General features: G+C 39.6%; 1 protein-coding gene across 1 annotated transcript in view; it reads left to right on the top strand.

Moving 5' to 3' along the window:
- ST18 (ST18 C2H2C-type zinc finger transcription factor) overlaps positions 1-22,590 on the top strand; it is an 825,897-nt gene that overhangs the window by 411,816 nt on the left and 391,491 nt on the right. Inside the window, exon 11 of the mRNA XM_044060418.1 lies at positions 14,320-14,435. Within this exon, the coding sequence (XP_043916353.1) occupies positions 14,320-14,435 (116 nt within the window). The remainder of the gene's footprint in view (positions 1-14,319; positions 14,436-22,590) is intronic.

Raw genomic sequence — 22,590 nt, forward strand, 5'->3', positions numbered from 1 at the left:
TATGGTACAGAAACCTGGGCAGTAAAGTAGAGTAGTTGAGGAAGATAAATGTGATGGAGATGAAGTGCCTGAGATGGGTTGTAGGATGAACACAGTGGGACAAACAAAGAAATAAGGACATAAGAGCAGAAGCCAAAGTACTCCAATTGCAGAAAAGATCAAAAAGAACAGATTGCAGTGGTTTAGGCACATGTGCAGAAAAGCAGAAGACGAGCTGGTGAAGAAGATTTGGGACAGACAGGAAGAAAGGAAGAAGAAACGATGGTGTCCAGGAAAGAGGTGAATGGATTGTGTGAGAGAAGACCTGCGATAAAAGAAAAATTAGGTCAGAAGGGAGGTTGAAAAGTCACAAAATTCTAAAAGAATAACCTTCATAACACATAATCAGATGCTTTCAATGCATCATGAGAAAGAACCACCCAGCTGTTCAGTTTTCTGCCCCTTACTTCAGACCAGTGAACCAGCCTTGTAATTGTTGCACTGATAGTATAATCCTGAATTAATTCTATCGGAACTGCTGCAATGTTATCAAAGATAGTATACATTCTGTATACATTAATGAATGATACTGCAGAAATATACTAAAAATGTAAAATATCTATCCTCTTTTTTACATTTTTTGGTGACATTATGCTGATCATCTGGTCTGGTTTCTACTGAACTAACAGCTTCAAAATCCTGTGTGACAGGGAGGATTTAAAAAATCTTGTAAATGTGCAAATTAAACCTGAATTTTAGAATGTACCCTCAAAACAGGTACAGTTGTTTGAAAAATCATGTGTTGGAGAAAATAGTACTCTTCCTCGAAAATAAGTAAAATTGAGACCTATGCATTGTGACAGTACATCAGGTATTCTGATGATGTTAAAACCATCAGTCTCTATAGTATACTAGCTCATTGGGGATTGGGTTGGGCGATAACTTGCATTAGCTCATTTTGACTGTGACTTGTACAGTGCCATCATTCTTTGCGATGTGTCAGTGTTTAAAGTGCAGGTTACCTTTCTGTAACATATCGTGGGTTGTGACAACTGCAGTGTCATTGATCTTTATGATGTAGCAGTCAGGTTCAGTGCTGTAGCATATATTTATTCCAGGCACCAGTGTTCCTTCATATCTAGCTCTATGTATTCTGAAATAAGGGACACCTCCAGCTGTACCTATTTGATATGTACTTCTTTGTACAGTGGTTGTAGTGCGTGCTATATATAGCTAGATATGCGTACAGCTATAGATGTGGATAAAATTTAAATAAAAATGCAGATGTAGATAAAGATTAGAAATGACTCTATCACACTGTTCATTTATTTGCGCTATGTGATGTCCTTATTTACCTTCTTTTATGGAAGATGTCATTGGCTGCATACCTACCTTCCCATTATCTGTATAGGCAAATTATTTCTGATCTATTTCTGGATATTTTCACATGACATAGCCATTGTTTATCACTTTGTATCTTCACTACTTTTGCATTTATCTCTGCCACCTTATAGACAATACTGAGACATTGCCAATGCATTGACTGGACCACTGTAGTAGTGTGTTCTGAACCAGGCATGTATGTGTATTTGTCAATGTTAATGGATGTTGTGTTTGGGGTTATATTTGTTGAGTTCTGCAGTTGCATCCAGCATCTTATTATACACATCTTTGGTTGAATTAGGTTTTAATGTTTTTTTCTGTACTTAGGTTTTTAAGTCCACCAAGTGCCTATGAATGACCACAGACTAGTGAAAGATGTAAATGGGAAAGTAGATACCTGTTATCTTTAGAAACAAAATGGATAGGAATGTATATTTAGCAAGAGACAGTATGCACCCCAGACACGTGTTCTATAGTATTATAATGTCTCAGCTTGTGTGTTGCCTAAGAGTAGCTGCAGATGAAATCAGGTCTCAAGAAAATCTGATTACTATGATACATAGATTTTTGAATAAGAATTGTAAACATAATGAAGTTTATGAGCATTTTCAGTATACACAAAACATAGAACCAGTGAAGCTGCTCCATATTTCTTGAAACATTGTGATAATGATGCTGCATGTCAGATAGGAGAAACGGAAAGACTAGTTCTTCCTAATAATATATACTTCAGTTATTCTTGTGAGTATGTAATATAAAATGAATTGGTGTGTTCTGATAGCATCACTGGAACTTGGAGGAATACTACATGTTAGACAATATTTCTCTTTTAAAATTCTGCCTCTAATGTAAAACATGTCATGTTACAAAAATGATGAATGGTTGATAAGAAACAAGATGACAAAGAAATATATATTTTGGTGTTATAATTGCAACATGCTTAAACTTTTTAAGAGGACAGACACTTTGTACATCTACTGACAGGGAAGTCATACCAGACAGTTTTGATTGCAATACTGCATATGTTATGTACTGTGCTGTATGTGAGGAGTGATTATGTTTTTCTTTGAGTAAAACAGTTAAGAAATTAAAAGAAATGTTTAGGCAGCACCTGACAGAAATAAGAGAAAAAATAAATATGAATGCATTGTACAACCATGTAAGTGGAAATGCTAATTGTGGGTCTGCATTCAGATCCTTGAAGGTATAGTCTACAGTAAGGAAGGGGGAACATTAATACCCTGGTCGAAATCAAAGAACTGTTGACAGATAGTACTGAATCAGCTATACCACCAAGGCAAATGACAGCATTCTATAAAAAAAGTTTATTAAGATTAAGATCACTGATTGGTTGATTAACCAGTGCTTTGTTATAAATATGGATTGTCTTCTGTTGTTGAATAGAAATGATGAAGTTGATTATGATGAAAGTTTATCACTCTGCTTGACTTATTTGCATTATTTTAATGTCATGTAAGGTGTCTTATTCACATCCTTATGTTTTTCTGGGAACATTGTCATACTTTTTAAGAAACTTTATGTCTGCAAAAATAAAACACATTACAAGAGAAAGGTGTAAATAATATGAGATGTCCTTCCATATCACTGTTGCAGTATTCTTTGCCAATGGAACTCTCTATCAAGGGTAGCCCAACATCCAGTTAGTATATCCAAGCCTTATGATTTTATAGAAGTCATATGTCACACTTACGATTCCCGCTCAAGGCGTAGGACGTAAAGGTGACGTACAGATGTACATACCTCAGAACTTCTTTGCTGCCAGTCCAAACACCATTGTTGGTCATTGGTCTGAACTGTCCTTATTCTGTGCTAGTTACTGAGATGTGTTTCAGATAAGTGCACCACTGGGATTTCTTCTTATCTTTTACTCTCTTTTAATGTTGTGGGTTTACATGTCGTCCAGAAAGGGAAAATGTTAACGTGGGAGGCAGATTCTCCATAAGGATTGTCATGAGCAGTGTCTCTTCTGACTGGGTGCTTCTCACAACCATACACAGTGTTCTGTCTGCCAAGCATTTGTCCCTAAGACCATAAATATTCCTCTTTGTCCATGTACCTGGAGAAGCAAATCTTAAGTTGTTGGCACAGGGTGTTATGGTGAAATCATCCTGTACCAAAGGTCAGCCACCTGCCAAGAAAAAAGGCCAAAAGAGTCAGGTCTGAGTTGGCTACTGTCCAGCTTCCCCCCAGATGTCTCTCTTGAGGGTGGTGAATGCCCAGAGGATCACCTGGTTGTTATGTTGGATTCCTCTGCCTCGATCCTTTCGGAGGCTGGCATGGATCTGACTTCTCTTCAGACGCTATGCAAATGTCTATTCTGGATGTTGAGAGGGAATCTCGGCCAATTATTTCAGGGGGACTGAGTGGGATATCACAGTTACTTGTTAGGAAGGAGATTACTACTACATTGACTGAGAGTAGGCAATGGTATGAACCTCCTGGGTTTTTTAGGGCAGATGTCTCTCAAACAAATTTAAAAAAAAAAAAACATTTCCCCTGCTCCTAAAGATCCTGAGCATGAATGTCAGGATTTTATCGTGGAATTATTTAATGTACTGATGGCCTTAGAGCCTCCCCCCTTTCCTTTCAGATCCCTACTCCTGTGGATTATGGCTTTGAGGAGGAAGATTCTATTAGCCCAGACTCTCCCTTGGAAGAACTCTGCTTTGGGGATACTACATGTCGTATGATGGAATATTTTAAATAGGTCTGTTCTCAGGATTCTGATATTCAAAAGAGGTATTATGAGCTCCTCCAGGTGGAATCCCTTAAGCCCTCTACTGTATCTCCAATTTTGGCTGCCCTTTTAGATACCTTTTCAGCAGCCTGTCTGTGACCCTGGATTCTCAGCCTCCAGTCCCTAAGAAACCTGATAGATTTTACAGGGTGTTTGATGAATGTAAGTTCCTCTACACATGTCCTTCTGCTGACCATTTGGTAGTGTCTCACTCTTCTGATTCAGACAAGAACAATAGAGCTGTGGAACGGCTAGGCAAGAAGGAATATACTGTTGCCACTTTGACCTTTCGGGCTATTAATTACCAGACCCATATAACCAGGTATATTTTAGCCCTTCTTTCTCAGGCTTCCCAGGCTATTTCAGACCTCCCTGATTACGAAGAGAAGACCTTGGCCATCTCTTTACTGGAATCTACTTCTCAAGTAGCTTGCCTCTCTATTAAATGTAGTTATAATGCAGGTGATGCCTCCTCTAGGGCTGCTGCTTTTGGTTAGTCTTGGCTTCATCTCCAACATTTGTCTGCTGATATTAAGGCTAAACTCTTGGATGCTCCTCCTGATAATAAGAACCTATTTGGTTCTGCGGCTGCTGACCTTTTCAAGTCTGTTTAGGATAAAGGTAAGGCCTTGCAGGAATTGAAACATATTTTTATGTTTCCTATTCCTATTATCCATCTAAATCTGCCTTTGTCCACAGACAGCCTTGTTTTCCTCCCAAAGGTAAGAAGGGTTCTAGGAAGGTTCCTCCTGCTAAGTCTACTCAGACTCCTACTTCTCAGGAACTTCCTTTACAAGACAAGGCAACTCTATCTGACTGTTTGATTCCCCTTTTCTTAAGTTAGTTCTCCTTATTCCTTCATCTTTCCCTATCCCTTCATAATTGATTAAGAATCACTCAATACTCTTGGGTTCTGTCCATCATTCAACCAGTATACTTCATGGGATGCAAATCCCTTCCTCCTTTTCTGAGAATCCCTCAACCTCCCCAGAAACAGCTTCTTTCTTCCCAGAACTGCTTTAGGGTCTTTTGGCCCACATCATTCAAGCTGTGCCCCCTTCTCAGGAAGGGAAGGAATTTTATTTCAGAATGTTTCTGGTTCCCAGGAAGTAAAACATCTGGAGACCCATTCTGGACCTTTTTCAGTTCAACAACTTTCTGAAGGCCCCCTCCTTTCAGTTGTTATCTCTTTAGACCCTGTTTCCTCTTCTGCTTCCTCAGGCTTTCCTGTCTCCCTGGATCTCAAGAATGCTAATCTTCACATCCATATTCATATCTTTTTTCAGGAAGCTTTTGCATTTCTCTGGTTCTTCCTTGCACTTTCAGTTCTCTGCTTTGCCCTTTGGTCTTTCTACTTCCCTAAGAGTATTAACCAAATGCCTCATTCCTGTGATTGCTTTTTGCAGGATAAGAGGGGTCAACTCTTTCCTTATCTGGACGACCTGCTCATTCAGGCTCCATCCCCCAAGATCTTGCTTCAGCACCTCCAGTATACTGTTTGTCTCTTACAAAGCCTAGGATTTACAATAAACTTCCAGAAATCCATCCTGGTTCCTTCTCAGGATCATGTGTTTCTTGACTGCAGGCTCCAGACCATTCCTGTGCTAGCTTCCCTGCCTTCTCCCAAGGCTCTTTCTCTAATCACCTTTTTTCCAATTCCTTCTTCCTGTGTTTTCTGTTACAGCCAGGGAATTTCTCACTTCTATGCTTCCTTTAGCCAGACTTCACATGAGAAAACTACAGTGGTTCCTAAAGTCAGTATGGATCCAACACTATCATCCACTAGATTTTCTAGTCCCTCTTCTTTCATGCCTCAAGCTCAAGCTTTAGTGGTGGATTCATCAGCTGTCTCTCCACCTTCAGCCCCCAGTCCCATCTAAAGAACTTTTCTTGGATGCCTCAGACATGGGGTGGGGAGCATCTTTTGGTTCCCTCAAGGTCCCCTCAAGGTTCAGGGTCTTTGGCCAAATCAGAGGTCAGACCAAATCAACATCAAAGAGATGATTTCTCCTTTTTCCCCATTGAGACCTTTCATTCCCTCTTTCTTCCAGGACCTCTCAAAGTCTTCTTAGACAATACCACAGTAATGCGCTATATCAACAAGCAAGGGGGTACATGATCCTACCTTTTTTGCAGACTATCTCTTCAAGTTTGGGATCTAGCTGTCCACTATCAAGTGACTCTTCAGGTTGTATACATTCCTTCAGAGCAAAATATAGTGGGCAGACTCTTTTAGGAGGTATACACAGAGATTCATGAGTGCATGCTTCACAAAGCTATATTTCTGGACATTGTCCATCAGTGGGACACTCCTCAGGTAGATCTTTTTGCCTCCACTTTGAAAGACAGCTTCATCTTTTTGCACCAGAGTTTGAAGTCATCTGGCTTGGAAGGTGGATGCCCTATCTTTTTATTGGAAGGGGATGTTTCTCTACACCTTCTCTCCCCTTCCCCTAATTCCAAGGGTCCTGTTCAAGATGGAGGTGTCTCCCTTTTGTCCCAGACAACATTGGTTCCCCCTTCTTCTGCACCTAGCCGGGGACAATCACCACAAGTTATCTCATAGGGTGGACCTACTCACAAGACAAGGAGATCCACTCTTCAAATGACATTGTGGGTGATAGGGTTTTGATCCATTTTTAACACTTTTTTTTTTATTCTGAGGACGTGCTTAGGGTTCTGCAGGAGGCCAGGAAACCCACTACCAGGAAATCCTATGAGTCCAAATGGAAGAGATTTTCTCTTTGGTGCATTTCTCATCACCAGGATCCATTTTCAGTGGCAATCCCTCTGGTTCTCTCTTATATATGTGAATTGCTCCATGCTGGTTTAACATATTTTTTAAAATATTTTCTGTTAAAGCAGACTACTCCTCTGGCCTCTAGGTTTGAGGTCAAGCAATTTCTTAAAGGCATCCTTCATATCAGGCTTTGTACTTGAAAATTTGACTCAGGCTCCTTTAGAGCCTGCAGCGTCCACTTCCTTACAACACTGGACATAGAAAACTGTACTCCTTTTGGCCCTTACTTCAGCTAAGAGGGTGTTTGAACTCCAGGCTGTTATGGCTGTTCCTCCTTTTTTTGGTTTGTCATAGGGACTGAGTTTCTCTTTGCACTAATCCTTCTTTTATGCCCAAGGTGGTTAACAAATTGTGTCTTAATTAGTCTGTTAATTTGCCCTCCATTTTCCTTCTCCACAGTCAGTAAGTAAGAAGGTTCCTCACAGCTTGGATTTGCATAGACAGCTCAGATATTATTTACATAAGACAAAGGCCATTTACAAGTCTGAGCAGCTTTTTATTTCCTTTCATCCCAGATCTTTACGTTTGGCTGTTTCTAAACAAAACATAACCTCTTAGATCTCTAAGATCATTTCTTTTTGTTACGCTTTTCATAGAAAAAGCCTTTATGCCTCTGTAAAGGCTCATTCTAATAGAGCTGGTGCTTTTTTCAAACAACTTGATACCAATTCCATCCTTGAGGCTGCTATATGGACCTATTTCCATACCTTCGGTAAGCATTACAGATTGGATGTTGTTTCCAGAGCAAGAGCTGGATTCTTGAGGGCTCTTCTCGACCTTCCTCCTCCCAAGTTTCCTCTTGGAATTTTGTACTCTTCCATTCGTAAAGAATACTGCAACAGTGATATGGAGGGACATAGTACAGTTGTGTAAAATCTTACCACAACAGTAGATGTCCTTCTCTTCACTGTTGCAGTGTCTCTCCCTCCCTGCTCCTCCTTCTACTCTGTACTCTTTTTCTCCTTCTGGATGCACATATTCCTCATTATTCCTTGGACTGTTGATCCTCCTGAGGCTTTTCATTTCTGAGGTATGTCCATCTGTATGTCACCTTTATGCCCTTCTCCTTGAGCAGGGAGCATACGTGTGAAGTACAATGTTTATAAAATCATCAGCTTTGGTATAGTGGCCGGACGTTGGACTACCCTTGGCAGGGAATCTCTTTGGTAAAGAGTACTGCAGTAGTGAAGAGAAGGACATCTACTGTTATGGTAAAATTTTACAGAACTGTACTTTCCTGATGTAGGGAAGAGTATGTAACAAAACATGCAAAACATCAGACACTGTTGGATAAATTAGCACATCCTGTGACTTTAACATGGTTAGCACATGATGTTAATAGGTCGAAACTTTACCCCATTTCAAGGCACTCATATCCAATTTGAAGCACTATGGAAATTGTGGCAGTTGGGAGCACAGTCAGGTACTCTGTGGTTTGAGCATGCCTCTGGTAAAAGTGTGTGTGTGTGTTGGGGGGGGGGGGCATCAGCAGCCTGACATACTATGAACACACAGTCCTGAATACACTCTCACCAAGTAAAATTGTGGTGGGGACAACAACAGCCTGATATATGCTGTTAAAAATACACATTCTTGACAAAAAAGAGATAGACATAGAAACTCTAAAGGGCACAAAAATCTGGGTTTGGCTAATAGGGATAAAATAACTTGTGTGCTGTCAGAAGCCTTTTACTGCATCTTACCAGAAAACCCCACTTGTTAAATTCGTGAAAGTCAGTGCAGAAACTGAAAGGGAAGAAGAGCCCTTAGCGTATGATGTGGAGCTTGCTTTGAAGATTCCTGTTATTTAAGTAATGATGCCGATATAGAAACCTGTAGGGAGAGACCCACACTAAGAAATTCTGTAAGTTAAGAAAAGAAACCTGAGTAGACTCCTATGGTTTTGTCCATATTATCAAAACACGGGGCTAATCAGAAACAGAACTCTTAGCAGCAGAACTTAAAAGGGGATAAGCCACTAAGGTAAAAATAAAGGAAATGCCAAAGCCAAAATGAAAAGGCAGTCATTGCAGAAGAAAAAAATAAGAGAAGGCATACCTATACTTATGCTCATTGGTGAAGGGACTGTACTCTCCACTTCAAGTCAGTGTGCTGACGAAATTTACCAAGCTTGTCTAATTTGCAACTAAGCAAAGAGAATTTTAAGAAAGCAAATGGGATTATGACATATTATGCAGGGCCAGAGAAAGCATAGCCAGAGTTGAAGTAGAAACACATGATTAAGTTACTTACATCACATACCCATATTTTGAATTAAAGAATAACTCTTGCTTTATAGGATGAACCGAGATAAGAAATGTTACACCAACAGTTAGTTTCAAATCCTGTTAGAACACTTGGGAAAACTGGCATATGGATATATTTTAGAAGGACATGTCCATCTATCCATGCTTCATGAGTCAAGTCTAACTTCTGTTGCAAACCATTGAATGGCAGCCACCATCCACAAAGTTTACTAGACAAGTAGTGAGTAGAAATAGGTTGCCAGGCCCTTCTTTCATATCATGCATACCTTACAAACATACCTAGGGACAGTTTAGAGTTACCAAATTCCAGGGAGAAACTGGAGCACCTGGTGAAAACCCACATGAATACAGGGAGGACATGCAAACTTACAAAGAAGGCACTCCAGATGAGGATCAAAACCTCTTGCTGTGAGGTAACAATGCCACTCACTGTGCCACTTTGCCTCTATAAGAAGGTCACTTAGGAATGGGCAAAACTAAGGCCAGAGTTTGAGCTAGATTTTATTGGCCTGGTGTAATGAAAGACATTGAAACTTCTGTGAAGCTTGCTCAGAATGTTAGAAGATGACGCCACATCCTGGGTTCAGATGTCTGCTGATACGTTTGTGCCTGTCATTGAGGTCCCATTCAAGTGAATAGCCAAGGATTTCTAATCCCATTAGTAAAGTCTAGTAATGGCTACCAATACATTCTAGTGATTATTGACTTTGCTACTAAGTTTCCTGATGCAGTGCTCTGAGTAAAACCAAAGCTGAGTCAATAGTCAGAGAACTAGTGTTACTTTTCTCTAGGTTAAGGATATCCAAATGGATGGACCAGGGAATTCCATTTATATCCCAGGTAATGCACCCATTAAGAACTTCAGTGTGCCACCTTCAAACCAATGGATTAGTGCAGTGCTTTAATAAACTTTTGAATTCTTAGTAAGAACTGGGATAGTTACTTCCCTACTTCCTTTTGCAGTAAGAGAATGCACCAAGCTTCAACCGGATTTACCCCATATGAGTTACTATGTGGAAGAGGCCTCCAAGGCTTGATGGATATTGTAAAGAAGACCTAAGAGGAAGAGTAACTCCTATTATCACACTTCACAGACTTGTAAGATTAAAAATCTCTCATCTTACTTTCTACTTCTCTGAGTATTAATTTATCAATCATCCGGTTCAGCACTTCATGCAATGTGACTGGAGTTTGATTCCTCCAATAATTAGGGAACACATTGAAAGGTCACAAGAAATGCAACAGAGGGTGTGTAACAAGAATGTCTGTCTTAGGAAGTTTAAAATGGGGCAAAGTGTTAGTGTTGGTCACCGGTGGTGAAAATAAATTCCAGGAAAGATGACGGTGACCCTTTGAAATGGTAAAACAGTTAACAAAGAGAAGTACAAAATAATACAAACTGGGAAGGGAAGACCAAAGCAAATTTTCACATGAACATGTTAAACCCATGAAGAGAAGCCGGTGCTTCTGAAGTCATCCTGGGAACTGAGATAAATAATCAATAGTACAATGCCATGGAACTCCATCCATATTCACACTGATGAAACTTTGAATAAGATACAGGAAGAAGAAATGAAATAATTCTTAATGAGAAATAATTTAGCATTGTATTGAATTTGTGCCAGGAGAAAAGTAAACCTAAAACTGTATAGGATACCAGAGTTCCAAAGGAAATCACCAAGTGAAGAAGTGAGAAAGGTGCTTAAACTGGGAATTATTAAGGGTCCCCAAAGTGAATAGAACAAATTGATGTTGTTGGTCTTTAAAGCTGGATGGTTCCATAAGATTATGTAATACTTTCATGAACCTGAATGAGATATCTAAATTTTGCAATTATCCAATCCTAGATTAACTGAACCCACAGGGAAGCTAGGTGAAGCAATGATTTTGAACATGTTGGATCTGACCAGGGCAGACTGGTAGATTTCTCCTCACCTTAGAAACCAAAGAGAAGAAGCACTCTTCACCTCTGAACATTGTTTCATTATGTTGCCTTACCCTTTGGACTTTACATAGCTCCTGTCACTTTTCAAAGGCTCATGGATACATTTATGAAATCTTATGCCTGATACTCAGCTGCATTCTGTGACGATGCAGTCGTTTATTTAGAAGACTGTCAGTTGCATTTCACCAAAGTACAAACTTTACTGAAGTCTTTAAGACAAGCAAGACTTACTGTTAACGCTGCAAAAAGTAAGCTATGTATGACAAAAGCCAGATCCTTAGGATATGTGATTAGGTTTGGGGTAGTTAGACAGTGGACAAAATAAAAGCTGTCAATAGCAAATGTTAAATGATGGTATTCTTAGAGCTAGCAGGCTACGATAGAAAGTTCATGTCCAACTTTACTATCATAGCCTGTTGTCTAACAGATTTTACAAAAGGTAATGTCCCTATGCTGGTAACAGGGATTGTAACATAGATCAGTCTTTCAACTAAACTGTTATGTGTTCAAAGCCAGTCTTAGTTGTCCATGACTTTGATAAACCTAGCAATGTATCAGGGCATCTTAAAGTAGGGTTAGGTGCTGTGGTATTTCAAGAGGTAGATGGTGAAGAGTACCCAGTCTGCTTTCTCAGAAAATTAAGACAGCAATGATATACTCTGCTATAGAGTGGCAGTGCCTCACAGTTTAATAGGTACTTACTTTATTGCAGCATTACTCGATGAAACCCAGCACATAAGAAACTAACCATGCACCCCTGCAATGGATTTTACAACAGAGATGTGAAATCCAAGTTATGTAGGTGAGCTTTCTCATTGCAACTATTTAAATTTACCATTTGGCTTCGACATACCACCAGACACAGTAATGCATATGGGTTATCGCAATCTCATATTCCATCCTAGACAGGAATTCTACATGGAAGGGTGTTCAGTGTGGCATAGTGGCTGTTGAAATGCTTTTAGATGTGCAGTGTATTTATCATATACAGTAGTATGAATTCATTATCATAATCATCATCAACCTCTTTATTCCCATTTTCTGAATGGGGTTAGGTGTTTTGTCAGCTGTCTCCATCTCGAACGATGTACCTCTGTCCTGTCCGCTTCAACAGTCACGCCTGACTATTACAGGTCTTTTCTCACACAATCCATCCATCTTTTTGCTTGATGTCCTTGTTTCCTCTTACCTTCTTCCTGTCTGCCCAAAATCTTCTTCACCAGATTATCTTCTGCTTTCATGCACATGTGCCCAAACCACCTTAATCTGTTCCCTTTTACCTCCTCTGCAACTGAAGCTTCTTTGGCTTCTGATCTGATGTCCTTATTTCTCTGTCTGTCCCAGAGAGTTCATCCTACCACCCATCCCAGGCACTCCATATCTATCAACTCTAGCATCCTCAACTTCTGAAGATTCACTGCCCAGGTTTCTGGACTATACAGTAGTCCTGGTTACATTACTGTTCTATACACCTTATTTTTCATCTTTCTCATGACAATCTGTGCCAGTTAGCTGAAACCCCTCTGATTCTAGATTAGACTCCTCATTGAGACTTCCCTTCTCTTCGACCAATCCTCCCGGAAATTTGATGCTGTTAATCTATTCCACTATTCCCCATTTCAATTTTTAGCTTCTTCTGATTTTCCCTATTTGCTGCCATGAGAACTGTCTTGCCTTGTCTGTACTCAGTTTCATCCCATGTGCCTTTTTTTACTATGACAACCTGATAGTCAAAAAAGAGACCCCTATTTGTAACTGTACCACAGTCTTTTATAGCAGACTCTGTCTTAAGTGGTAAACAGTCGGTGTTGTAGGTGGCAGGACCCAAAATGCATCAGTACTGCATTTATATTTAGCACAAAGACATTACCCTTACACTATTTTAATTTTTTTGTTATAATTACAGTGTTTATAAGCCGTGTCCAACACTATATGAAAAGTTGCAGTGTCTCTGCTGTAAGGGGCAGTGCTTCTTAGTTTGCAGTCAGCTGTAAACTTAATGAAAGCATCTACATTTGTCTTGTGTTTCAGAAATAGGAAAGGTATCTTGGAAGCCCATTTCATAGGGGATGGGAGTAAGCAGTCAGTGCTGGCTTGCTCATCCTGTGGGGAGGGGGTAACCTGGCAGTTTGCACTAGTAATATAAAGAGCCAAGTGAGCTGTGCACTACAAGCAGTGTGCCACTTGATTGTGAGGTCTTGTACCATGAGGTGGCTAACCATATGTTGGAAAATGCTGCTCCTGAATCCAACTCCAGTAGGGCAGTGGCTGATTCCGGTGTTTGCTTGCTTGCTTTAGGAATGTCTTCACTGCTGTCCTCTGCTTTATGGTTAGCTAGTCATCACTATATGCTTTGCCAAAAATTACTGTCTTGACACCAGCTCTAGGAGTTTGACATCTTTTGGTACTCTGATACTTCACAACACAGCTTTGTAAACATGGTACTTAAATGATCTTCTGGCACCACCCCCCACAGTGCTTATCACTTTCAACTCAACCATCAGAGAGGACTATTAATGTTAGACATAACAGATATGTTCTTGCATTCTTACTGATTTGGTAAGAATGTATCTGTCAGGCATAACAGATATGTTCATACCCTATCAGTTGTTCTACAAGAAAGCCCTCTTTGGTGGGTCATGAATTATCACCTGCCATCCCTCTGCATGCAAGAAGCCCCATCCATCCATCCTTAGCTGCTGGAATTTCCTGCAAATCAAGCAGGTATACATTTGTATATTACTTGCTAGTGGTCCGGATATCATATCTTCAGTATGTTTTTTTTTTTTTTGGATTTGCTAGAGGGTTGATGGCTCCCAGTAGTGGCTAGAACAAAATAGGAGGCTCAGGGTTTTGATGTTTACATAGTTGGCACATGATGTACGCACATGGCACATGATGTCACAGAGTGTACTAACACCTGATGCATGCTGTGAAATGCTTGCAGAATGATATTGGTGGTAAGGATGAACCCAGCCATAAGAACCTTCAAAGAGTCATTTTGCACATTCTTTTCTGCACCATTTTGTGTACAGTAGGTAAACTGAACCATTTTAGTAAAACACCTGGTAAATAGCTGTGTAATACTAAGGTTCACTATATTCTTTTCTTTTTTTAGTTATAGATGGTACATAGTGGCTAGTGACACTGGATGCATCCTCTTGCTAATACGTGTTTCTTTTTTTAGAAAGATACAGAGAGCATTTATGAAACCATGGATGACAGAAAGTTTTCTGGTGATATTACTGTGTCAAGTCCAAAGCCTAAAATACTCTCCAGGGATGCAAAGAAGGAACTTATAACGTGAGTTTGCCATTTCATTGCCCTTTTTCCAGTCATCTTGAGTAAGTCAACTTTTTTATAATTTTCTAGTCCTTGGGATACTACTAGAGCAGCACAGAGTATTAATAGTTGTTTAGGGGAATACAGTGGGCAGAGCATGTCAGTATATACACCAGCAGCTGAAGGGATGCTATAGTGAGTACAGCAGCAACTGACAGCATGCAGCAGTATCTGAGTTAGCAACTGAAAGGGATCACTCTGCAGTAACTGCCAGCAACTCGTGCCTAACAAGATTACTGTAAATATTTATCTATACATATACATACATACATATATATATATATATATATATATATATATATATATATATATACATTTGTCTGAGTCTCAAAACCTTTTCTATTACCAAACCCCTTTCACAAAGCAGCTTTCTCTTACTATTAGTTTTTCTTATTGGAGTTTTTAAATAACCTTTGAATGGTAGTATAGTTAGATAGGTACTTTTACAGTATTCATATAGTTAGTACAGTAGTCAGTACATGGAATTGCCTTTCTAGTGAGTAGTTTGATACTGTCTTTATAGTGCTTAACAGTTTAACTTTAATTTTAGCATTTTTGGTAGTGTAGTATTAGTACAGTGCTTGCCAGTAATAACAGTTTCTCATACTATGGAAAAACAGACTACATTTGAGAAATGCTCAGTGTGTGGATACAAAATCCACCACATGATCTCCACAACCTGTGTGTAGTATGTGTGGGTGTGGACTATGAGATATATGTGAGATATGGTCCAAGGTTCTAAAAGTCTTTCTTCCACCAGATCTAGAGGTGGCACAATTCAAGAAAACCTCTGAGAAGTATACCAGGCACAAAGCACTGGAGCCTAAGAAAAGGCATATAGAAACAGAGACTTTCATCTTGCCTCAGAAGGTTCCATGGTTTAAATCTCCGATGGACTACACACATGCATACACTCCTCCTCCAGATCCAGAAATGTTTGACCCTATCTTAGCATGGGACTGCCTCCTGAAAAACAAGCAGCTATAGATAAACCATCTCAGCTCCCTTGTTCCATACTCTTTTTGGTGCTTTCTGTTTGGTTCTTTAGGTCTTACAGGAACACCTGTGAGCCAGACTTGAACTGTTTGATGCAGAAATATCTGAAAACACAAATCAAGATGGGAGTCATTCCATCCTCTTCAGCTCAGAAGGCATCTGAAGCAAGAAATTCCTCCAGTCTTGGTTCCTTCACCTGTCTACCTTTTGGCTCTGGGGGCCTCAGTGCAGATCCTTCTTTTAGCTTTGGCACCAGGATTTTCTAATCTGAATCAGTCAACTCCTTCTTTGTGAGAGCAGATGCAGTCTCGGAGCCAGAGACTTAGGTTGATAACTTCAGCTCATGCCTTGGGGCCCATGGGTTTGTCTTCTTTGCTGGTATAAGAGTCATCAGCCATCAGGGCTTTGATTCTGATCCCCTGACATAGGCATTAGATTCTTCCAGTATAGCATCAGATGCTCCCTCAACAGGCAGGACCATCTCTCTGAAAGAAGGGTCAGACTCAACAGCTGGGCAGTGTCGAAGCAGCAGAGACAACCACAGGGAACAGACAAAACTCAGTTTTATTAGCGTTTTCGGAAAGAATATTATCTCTTCTTCTTCAGACAAAGTGCCTTCATTAAAACCAGATATAAGTAAACTTTTCAGATGCTTAATTGCTTAATTGCCAATAATAATAATAATGATAATAATAAATATAATAATAATAATAATAATAATAATAATAATAATAGGTGCATCACGTATTAGTTTCGGCTATTGTGAACAGCAGTGCACAAAGCACAGAGCCATACAAAACTCCTGTTTTTTGTCACTCTTTGTCTATAATACATCTTGCGTGTGTCCTCCCCCACCCCCATTCAGAAAACCCTAGAATCATATGTCTGTAAACAATGCACATCACAACAGCTTTTCAAGGGCAAGTCTAATGTGAGCATTACAGTGAACCAATGATTGTTTCCCTGCAGATAATGGGAGGGGCTCAGGAACTCATTCCCTCACTTTCTGCAGCCATCAGTGAGTGAAGTTTTGTGTTAAGAATGGTGCAGATATACTTCACATGTTTATTTATTTTATTTTTGTAAAGAATCACAGTGCATTTACAATGTTTCGTTACCTCTTGTAGACCATTTTGTTTCACTGTCATGTACTCTTGCAGCCACTGAATCAGTGGAAATCAGTGTCATGTTTCTGATAAAAAAAACATTAATAACTTAGCAATTACATCTCCAGTACTGAGGAAAATATGTACCAAATATTCAAGTATATTACCTAATTTCTACAACAAGCTGCGGTGGTGGTGCTGTGGTAGCGTTGTCGCCTTATAGCAAGACGTTGTCCCATTCGATTCTCAGCTAGAGCGTCTTCTGTGTGGAGGCATACGTGAATGGGGCGTGCCTTCATTGAAGTTTGTGCGTCAGGGCTGGTAACCCGGTACGTAAAAATCCACTACCAATCATTAGTGGACCGGAGTTCCACTGTGGCGACCCCTAACCGGGAAAAGCCGAAAGAAAACAAACCTAATTTCTACAACAGAAGATCTATGGCCTCTATGCTTTAACAAGAAATCAATCTTTTGTAACAATGTTTTATATCTTTATTTTATTTCTTTCTGTGCAGTATCATCATAAAAGTGGGCTGCATGTCTTGCACATACTGTACATTTCCGTCTTGTACATACATTGACCAGTTCCACATACGCTACTAAATAAACAGTACACAGCCAGAGGCCTGCTGCATCTCTGCCTGCTACTTTCATTTATATTTGTTGTCAGTTGCCTGAAGCACAGTTTGCAATAGTAAGGCAGTCTATGAGTACTAAGATCATAGGAACTGAAAGTAAAGCAAGATGCTGATGGACACCAGAAAGTGTACAGTAACTGATGCACAACAAACTCACAAACTTAATACTCAGGCAGATACAGGGATAAAATCCAATTTTGCAAGGAATACTTAGTTCACTCAGAGTTAATTTCTTTACCAATAAAAGTAAGCTGGAAGAAAAACTAGCAGTTGCTGCATTTGACAATAGTATGGAGGGAAGACTTCCTGCTAGCCACTGATTATTCAAGCCAACCAGAGGAAATAAAACTTAGGCTGATTTCTATCTGCTTGTACACTCAGATAAAAAAAAAGTCATATAGCATGAATCTCAGTGCTTCTGTTCATCTAAACTGCAAGTGTGTGCTTTATTTCTTAATATAAAGATATCTTAATTTAAATATGTAGTTGGTATTTCATTGGAGCGTGCTCTTTAATTTAAAAGTTTGATATTTTCTGCATAATACTGGACAGATGAAAGGTATGCAAGACCCCAGTAGTAACTTATTAATTAGTCATGAAAATTCTTGACCACTGGTAGGCTGAATATGATTAAGAGCAAAAAGAAAAAATAAATGTGTGAAAATCTTTTCATTTGAAAAAGAAACACAGATTTGTTTTACTTTCTTATTCAATCAATGTACTTTTTTTCACATTTAATGTGCTTAATTGTGGGCGGCCACGGTGGTGCAGCGGTTAGCATTGTCGCTTCACAGCAAGAGGTTCTCTGGTTCGCTCCTCGGCTGGGATGCCTTCTGTGCATGTCCTCCCTGTGGTCGCGTGGGTTCCCTCCAGGTGCTCCGGTTTCCTCCCACATCCCAAAGACATGCTGTAGGTGGATTGGACACTCTAAATTGGCCCTAGGTGTGAGTGTGTGTGTGTGTGCCTTCCGTGGAAGGTTGGGCGCCGGGCTGGTAACTCGACACTGTAAAACACTACTGCCAATCATGAGTGGACAGGTGATCCGCTGTGGCAACGCCTAACCGGGAAAATCCGAAAAAAGAAGAAAAATGTGCTTAATTGTGGCACTGAATACTGCAGATTCAGTGCCACAGCTAAGTTATAGCAGAACAATGCACTTAATGTGGTCTGCTTTTTAAGCTCTGTCGGGTTGAATAGGACAAGGCACTTACACCAGAAGCACAGCTGATGTAATTGAGTTCTGTCAGTATTAATGAGTTAAATTGTCATGCAATAAAGCTGGCTAGAGCAAAAGGGGGAGAATGTTACAACATCATTCTCTGCAGGCCACCTAATGTAATTCTAAGAGATGGTGTGCTAGTCAAGAGTAGAATAAAATGACAGAAAAGAAAAAAAAGAGACTGATTATGATAGGTGACCTCAGTCTGTGATAGATGGACATGATTATTACATTGCTCAATGTGGGCTGACAGAATATTCTGTTAGAGGTAATCAACTTGGAATGGTTTGAGCAGATTGTACAAGCTAAAATAGGTAAAGAAGAATCCTCCACAGTGTTGGGCACTGTAGGAAGGGGGAGTATGAGGTGAGATGAGGAATTTGTAGGTCAGGACTCTGCTGAATGACAGTGACTATGCAACACTATGGTTCACAGTCACTGTAGCAAAAGGGTTAGAATGGGTCATAAAGAACAGAGTCTGATATTATAGAAGAATAGGCTGAAACAGATTAGAAGATTTCATAAGTGGAGAGCTAAGAAAGTGGCAAAGATGAGAGTGGAAAACCATAAAAGGATCTGTCTGAGAAGGGATAAAAAAAAAGTCGCTGAAATAAAGAAGGGCAGCTTGGTTCACTAATGGGGCAAGGGAAGCTATAAGGGAAATAAAAAAGACATAGGGAGTTGAGCAGAGGAGAAAATCTCTTGACAGATAATGTGTTGACTAGAAATAGGGTTGCAAATCTTGTTAGCAAAAGGGGAACTAGAGAAAAGGGTAGCAAATGCTGTTAAGATGGGGAAGAATGCCTTTTTTAGACATGTCTAGAGAAAGAAAAACAAGACAATTGCGATTGGGTTCTAAGAAACTAGCTTGGAAGAGAAAAAAAACATAAGAAGGCTAAAGAATAAGTGAAAATTATCAAAAAATTAAGCAGAGCTGCAGAGAGTATTGATTTGGGAGGGAAGAACAGTGACAAGAAAAGAATGAACAGAGGAAAAAGAAAGAACAGTGGAGGCTCTTAAGAAGAACAAGACTCAAATGCCAAATAGAATTCTGCAGAGGATCTTAAAAAGTGTTGCTTGTGAGATTGTTAAGACTGCTGAAAGAGTTATTCTTAAGGTAATTAATTAAGGGAGTGGTCCTGGATACCAAAAGCAAACATTAATGGTGTCATTCTACAAAGGTAGAACAAACTGTAGCCCATGAAACTGCAGACCAGTGAACCTATTGTAAAGGTAGGCAAATATTAAAAGCTTTACTACAGTTCTAGAGCAGACTGAATTGCATACTAAATTCCAGCATAAATTCACTGCATGTAGATCATGTGCTTGGGTCATTAGGAAAATTGGCAGATGTCATTGGACTTCAGCAAATCTTTTGGCTCTATCTTGTACCACATGATTTTTATAAGAATGAGAAGGATATGTCTCAGTATAAACACTGTCGCTTTTTGAAGAAGTCCTGGTATAATGGGGCATAGAAGGTATTAGTCAGAGGAAGCTACTAGGTACTAAGGAAGTGAAAACTGATGTCCTGCAGGGATTGATCATGGATCTGGGCCTTTTCAGTTTGTTTGTGTAGGACCTTAGACAGGACACAAAAAATTGGCTCACTTTTTTTGCAGCTGAATTGAGATTTGAGGGGTTGTTGCAAATGAGAGAGCTCTAAGGAGAATGAAGTCATGGCCTAAAAAGTGGGATCTTCACTTCCCTCAAAAGTACATGACATTGCACCTGTTAAATGACTGAATATGCATTTGGAGAAGTCAGTCAAGCTAAAAAAATTAAGACCAGGTAAAGGTCCTGGAAGTTATCATTACAACAAACTTAAACCTCGAGACACTAAGTAAAAGGGCATTAGTACTACAACCAAATTAAATATTAACATGTATATCTGGAGTAGAGGGTTGGGAGCTAGAGAAAGAAAGGCAGTACTTCCCCTTTATCAGACATCTGTCAGTTTATAGCTGAAATTCCCTGTGCAATTCTTGTACCTCATATGGAAAGGGAGGCCATGGTGCTGGAGAGGCTGCAGAGAAAGAAGGATGGACTGATGCAGTCAGCAGAGGGTATGACGTGAGTTTGGTTGATAGAGTTCAGCATTTGCACTCAGATGGTTAAGAGATGGGAGAAAAGGATATGGTTATATAAAGTACTTTGGGTAAAATGTGATGGGATAACAATAAAAAGGAATGGTGAGGAGGTATAAGACAGTCTAATCTTAACACGAGGAAGTAGAACAGAATGAAGAGGAGGTAGAAGGCATTTTTTTATCTTGATGTGAGAATGTTTTTCTCACAGAAAAGGAAGTTATCAGGTTGAATCAGATACTGGAATGGCTGGTAGAATCTGAGGCACCTGAGGCACTTTAAACCTTGACAGATAGGATGAGGGTGGTCGCTGATGTACACTAGCAACAGCACATGCGTGTAGGCTATTATACAGAGTCCTTTTCTTTTACTACCCACTGTATATTTTGTTGTATTAGTAGGACATACAGAACAGATTATTTGCTGTATTATTAAATGTTATGGACGAAGAGAATTTGTTCACAGGCAGTTTTTTATGTGGACTCAAGGAGTTTTTCTGTTAATGACAAAAAAGAAAAAATATATATTTCTGAAAAGTATTTTAAAAAAAGGAACTGTTACTGACAACTTAATTCCATCCACATCAACAAGTCATACCCGACCCCAGTAGTGACCCCATGAACAGCTTCTGCTCCACAGTGTTTACGAGGCAAGTAGGGGGAATGGAAGTAAATTGGCAGTCCTTTCTTCCATATCACACACACACAAACACTTTTAATTCACCTGTCCACCTACTGCATATCTTTTGGAGGTGTAAAGAAACCAGAGTATCTGTAGAAAACACACAGAGACACAGAGAGGACATGCAGACATCACACAGAAGGCACCCCAACCAATAATCAAACCAGATAATCTCTTACTGTGTGGTGAAAGTGCTAACACTGCACCAGTGCCAGTGACACATTGATACTTACAAAAGTACCTTCTATTAAACCGGTCCATTACTGTTGAAAAAATGACAGACTGTGATTTCTGACAGTATTCAGAAACATTCTACAATGGTGTTATTTAATATGTAATGATATCATTACATTTCAACTTCAGATTATAAAAGTGTTGTCATAAACACCATTTATGAAGGTAAAAATAAAATAAATAGAAATAAAACACGATAAGCAAGTAAAATATACAGAATAAAAAGCACCAGAAATTAACTGACTCAAGAGCTAAGGGGTAAAATTCAGTTAAAATGCTGAAATCATTCTACACTTTCAAACTGTTTTGCAAAAATTGGTTTTGAGTGATCTCCAGAAGCCAGCCAGTGGGATAGTTCTGATGCTAACAAGGTAATAAGTTCCACACATGAGGAGGCTGAAAAATAAATATGTGAACACCAGAAGTATCAAGGAGCCTCCAGCAGCCCCAGGGAAGCTGAGTATAAAGCCTAAATGGAGCAATCTGTCACAACCATCTCCTTCAGGTAGGAGAGACCCAAGTCATGAATGGATACATAAGTTAACACCAAGATCTTACAAATATTTTTGTCAAATTAGAAACTAGTGCAAGCTGTGCAGAGCAGTTGTAACATGTTGGTAATCAGATGTAACAGTCAGTAGCCTTGGAGCAGAGGTCTGCACCATCTGTAAATATTCAGGCTTAGTGTTTGGAAGTTCCATGTACAAGCCATTACATTAGTCCAGCTAATAAGAGACCAGGGCATGAAGAACAACCGAGAAGTTAGCCTGAGGTCAAAGATGCTTAATCCTTGATATGCTTCACATATGGAAACATCATGATTTCATAGTGGCAGACATTTGGTTCCAAAGTGTCATCCAGCAGTCCAGGGTTACACCTAGATTCATGCACCTTATCCACAAATATGAAACCACAAGACACAGTGAAATACCACTTGTAAAACCACAGTAAAAACATGCATTTCCCTGTAAACAAGATCACGGTTCCACAAATATCATGGAACTGTCAGCTACGATAAAAAAGCCTTTGTTCCACAGTAATTGTAAGAACTGGTTAAGCGCTTTCATCTATAGGTAGTAGACTTCCTCAAAACCTTATAACAAACTAAAACTTACTGCCGTCATATAATGAAGTTACGAAGTGCAGATGCAGATT

The sequence above is a fragment of the Protopterus annectens genome, chromosome 2.part0, assembly GCF_019279795.1.
Source record: "Protopterus annectens isolate FY-2018-M chromosome 2.part0, PAN1.0, whole genome shotgun sequence".
In the NCBI taxonomy this organism is placed as follows: Eukaryota; Metazoa; Chordata; order Ceratodontiformes; family Protopteridae; genus Protopterus; species Protopterus annectens.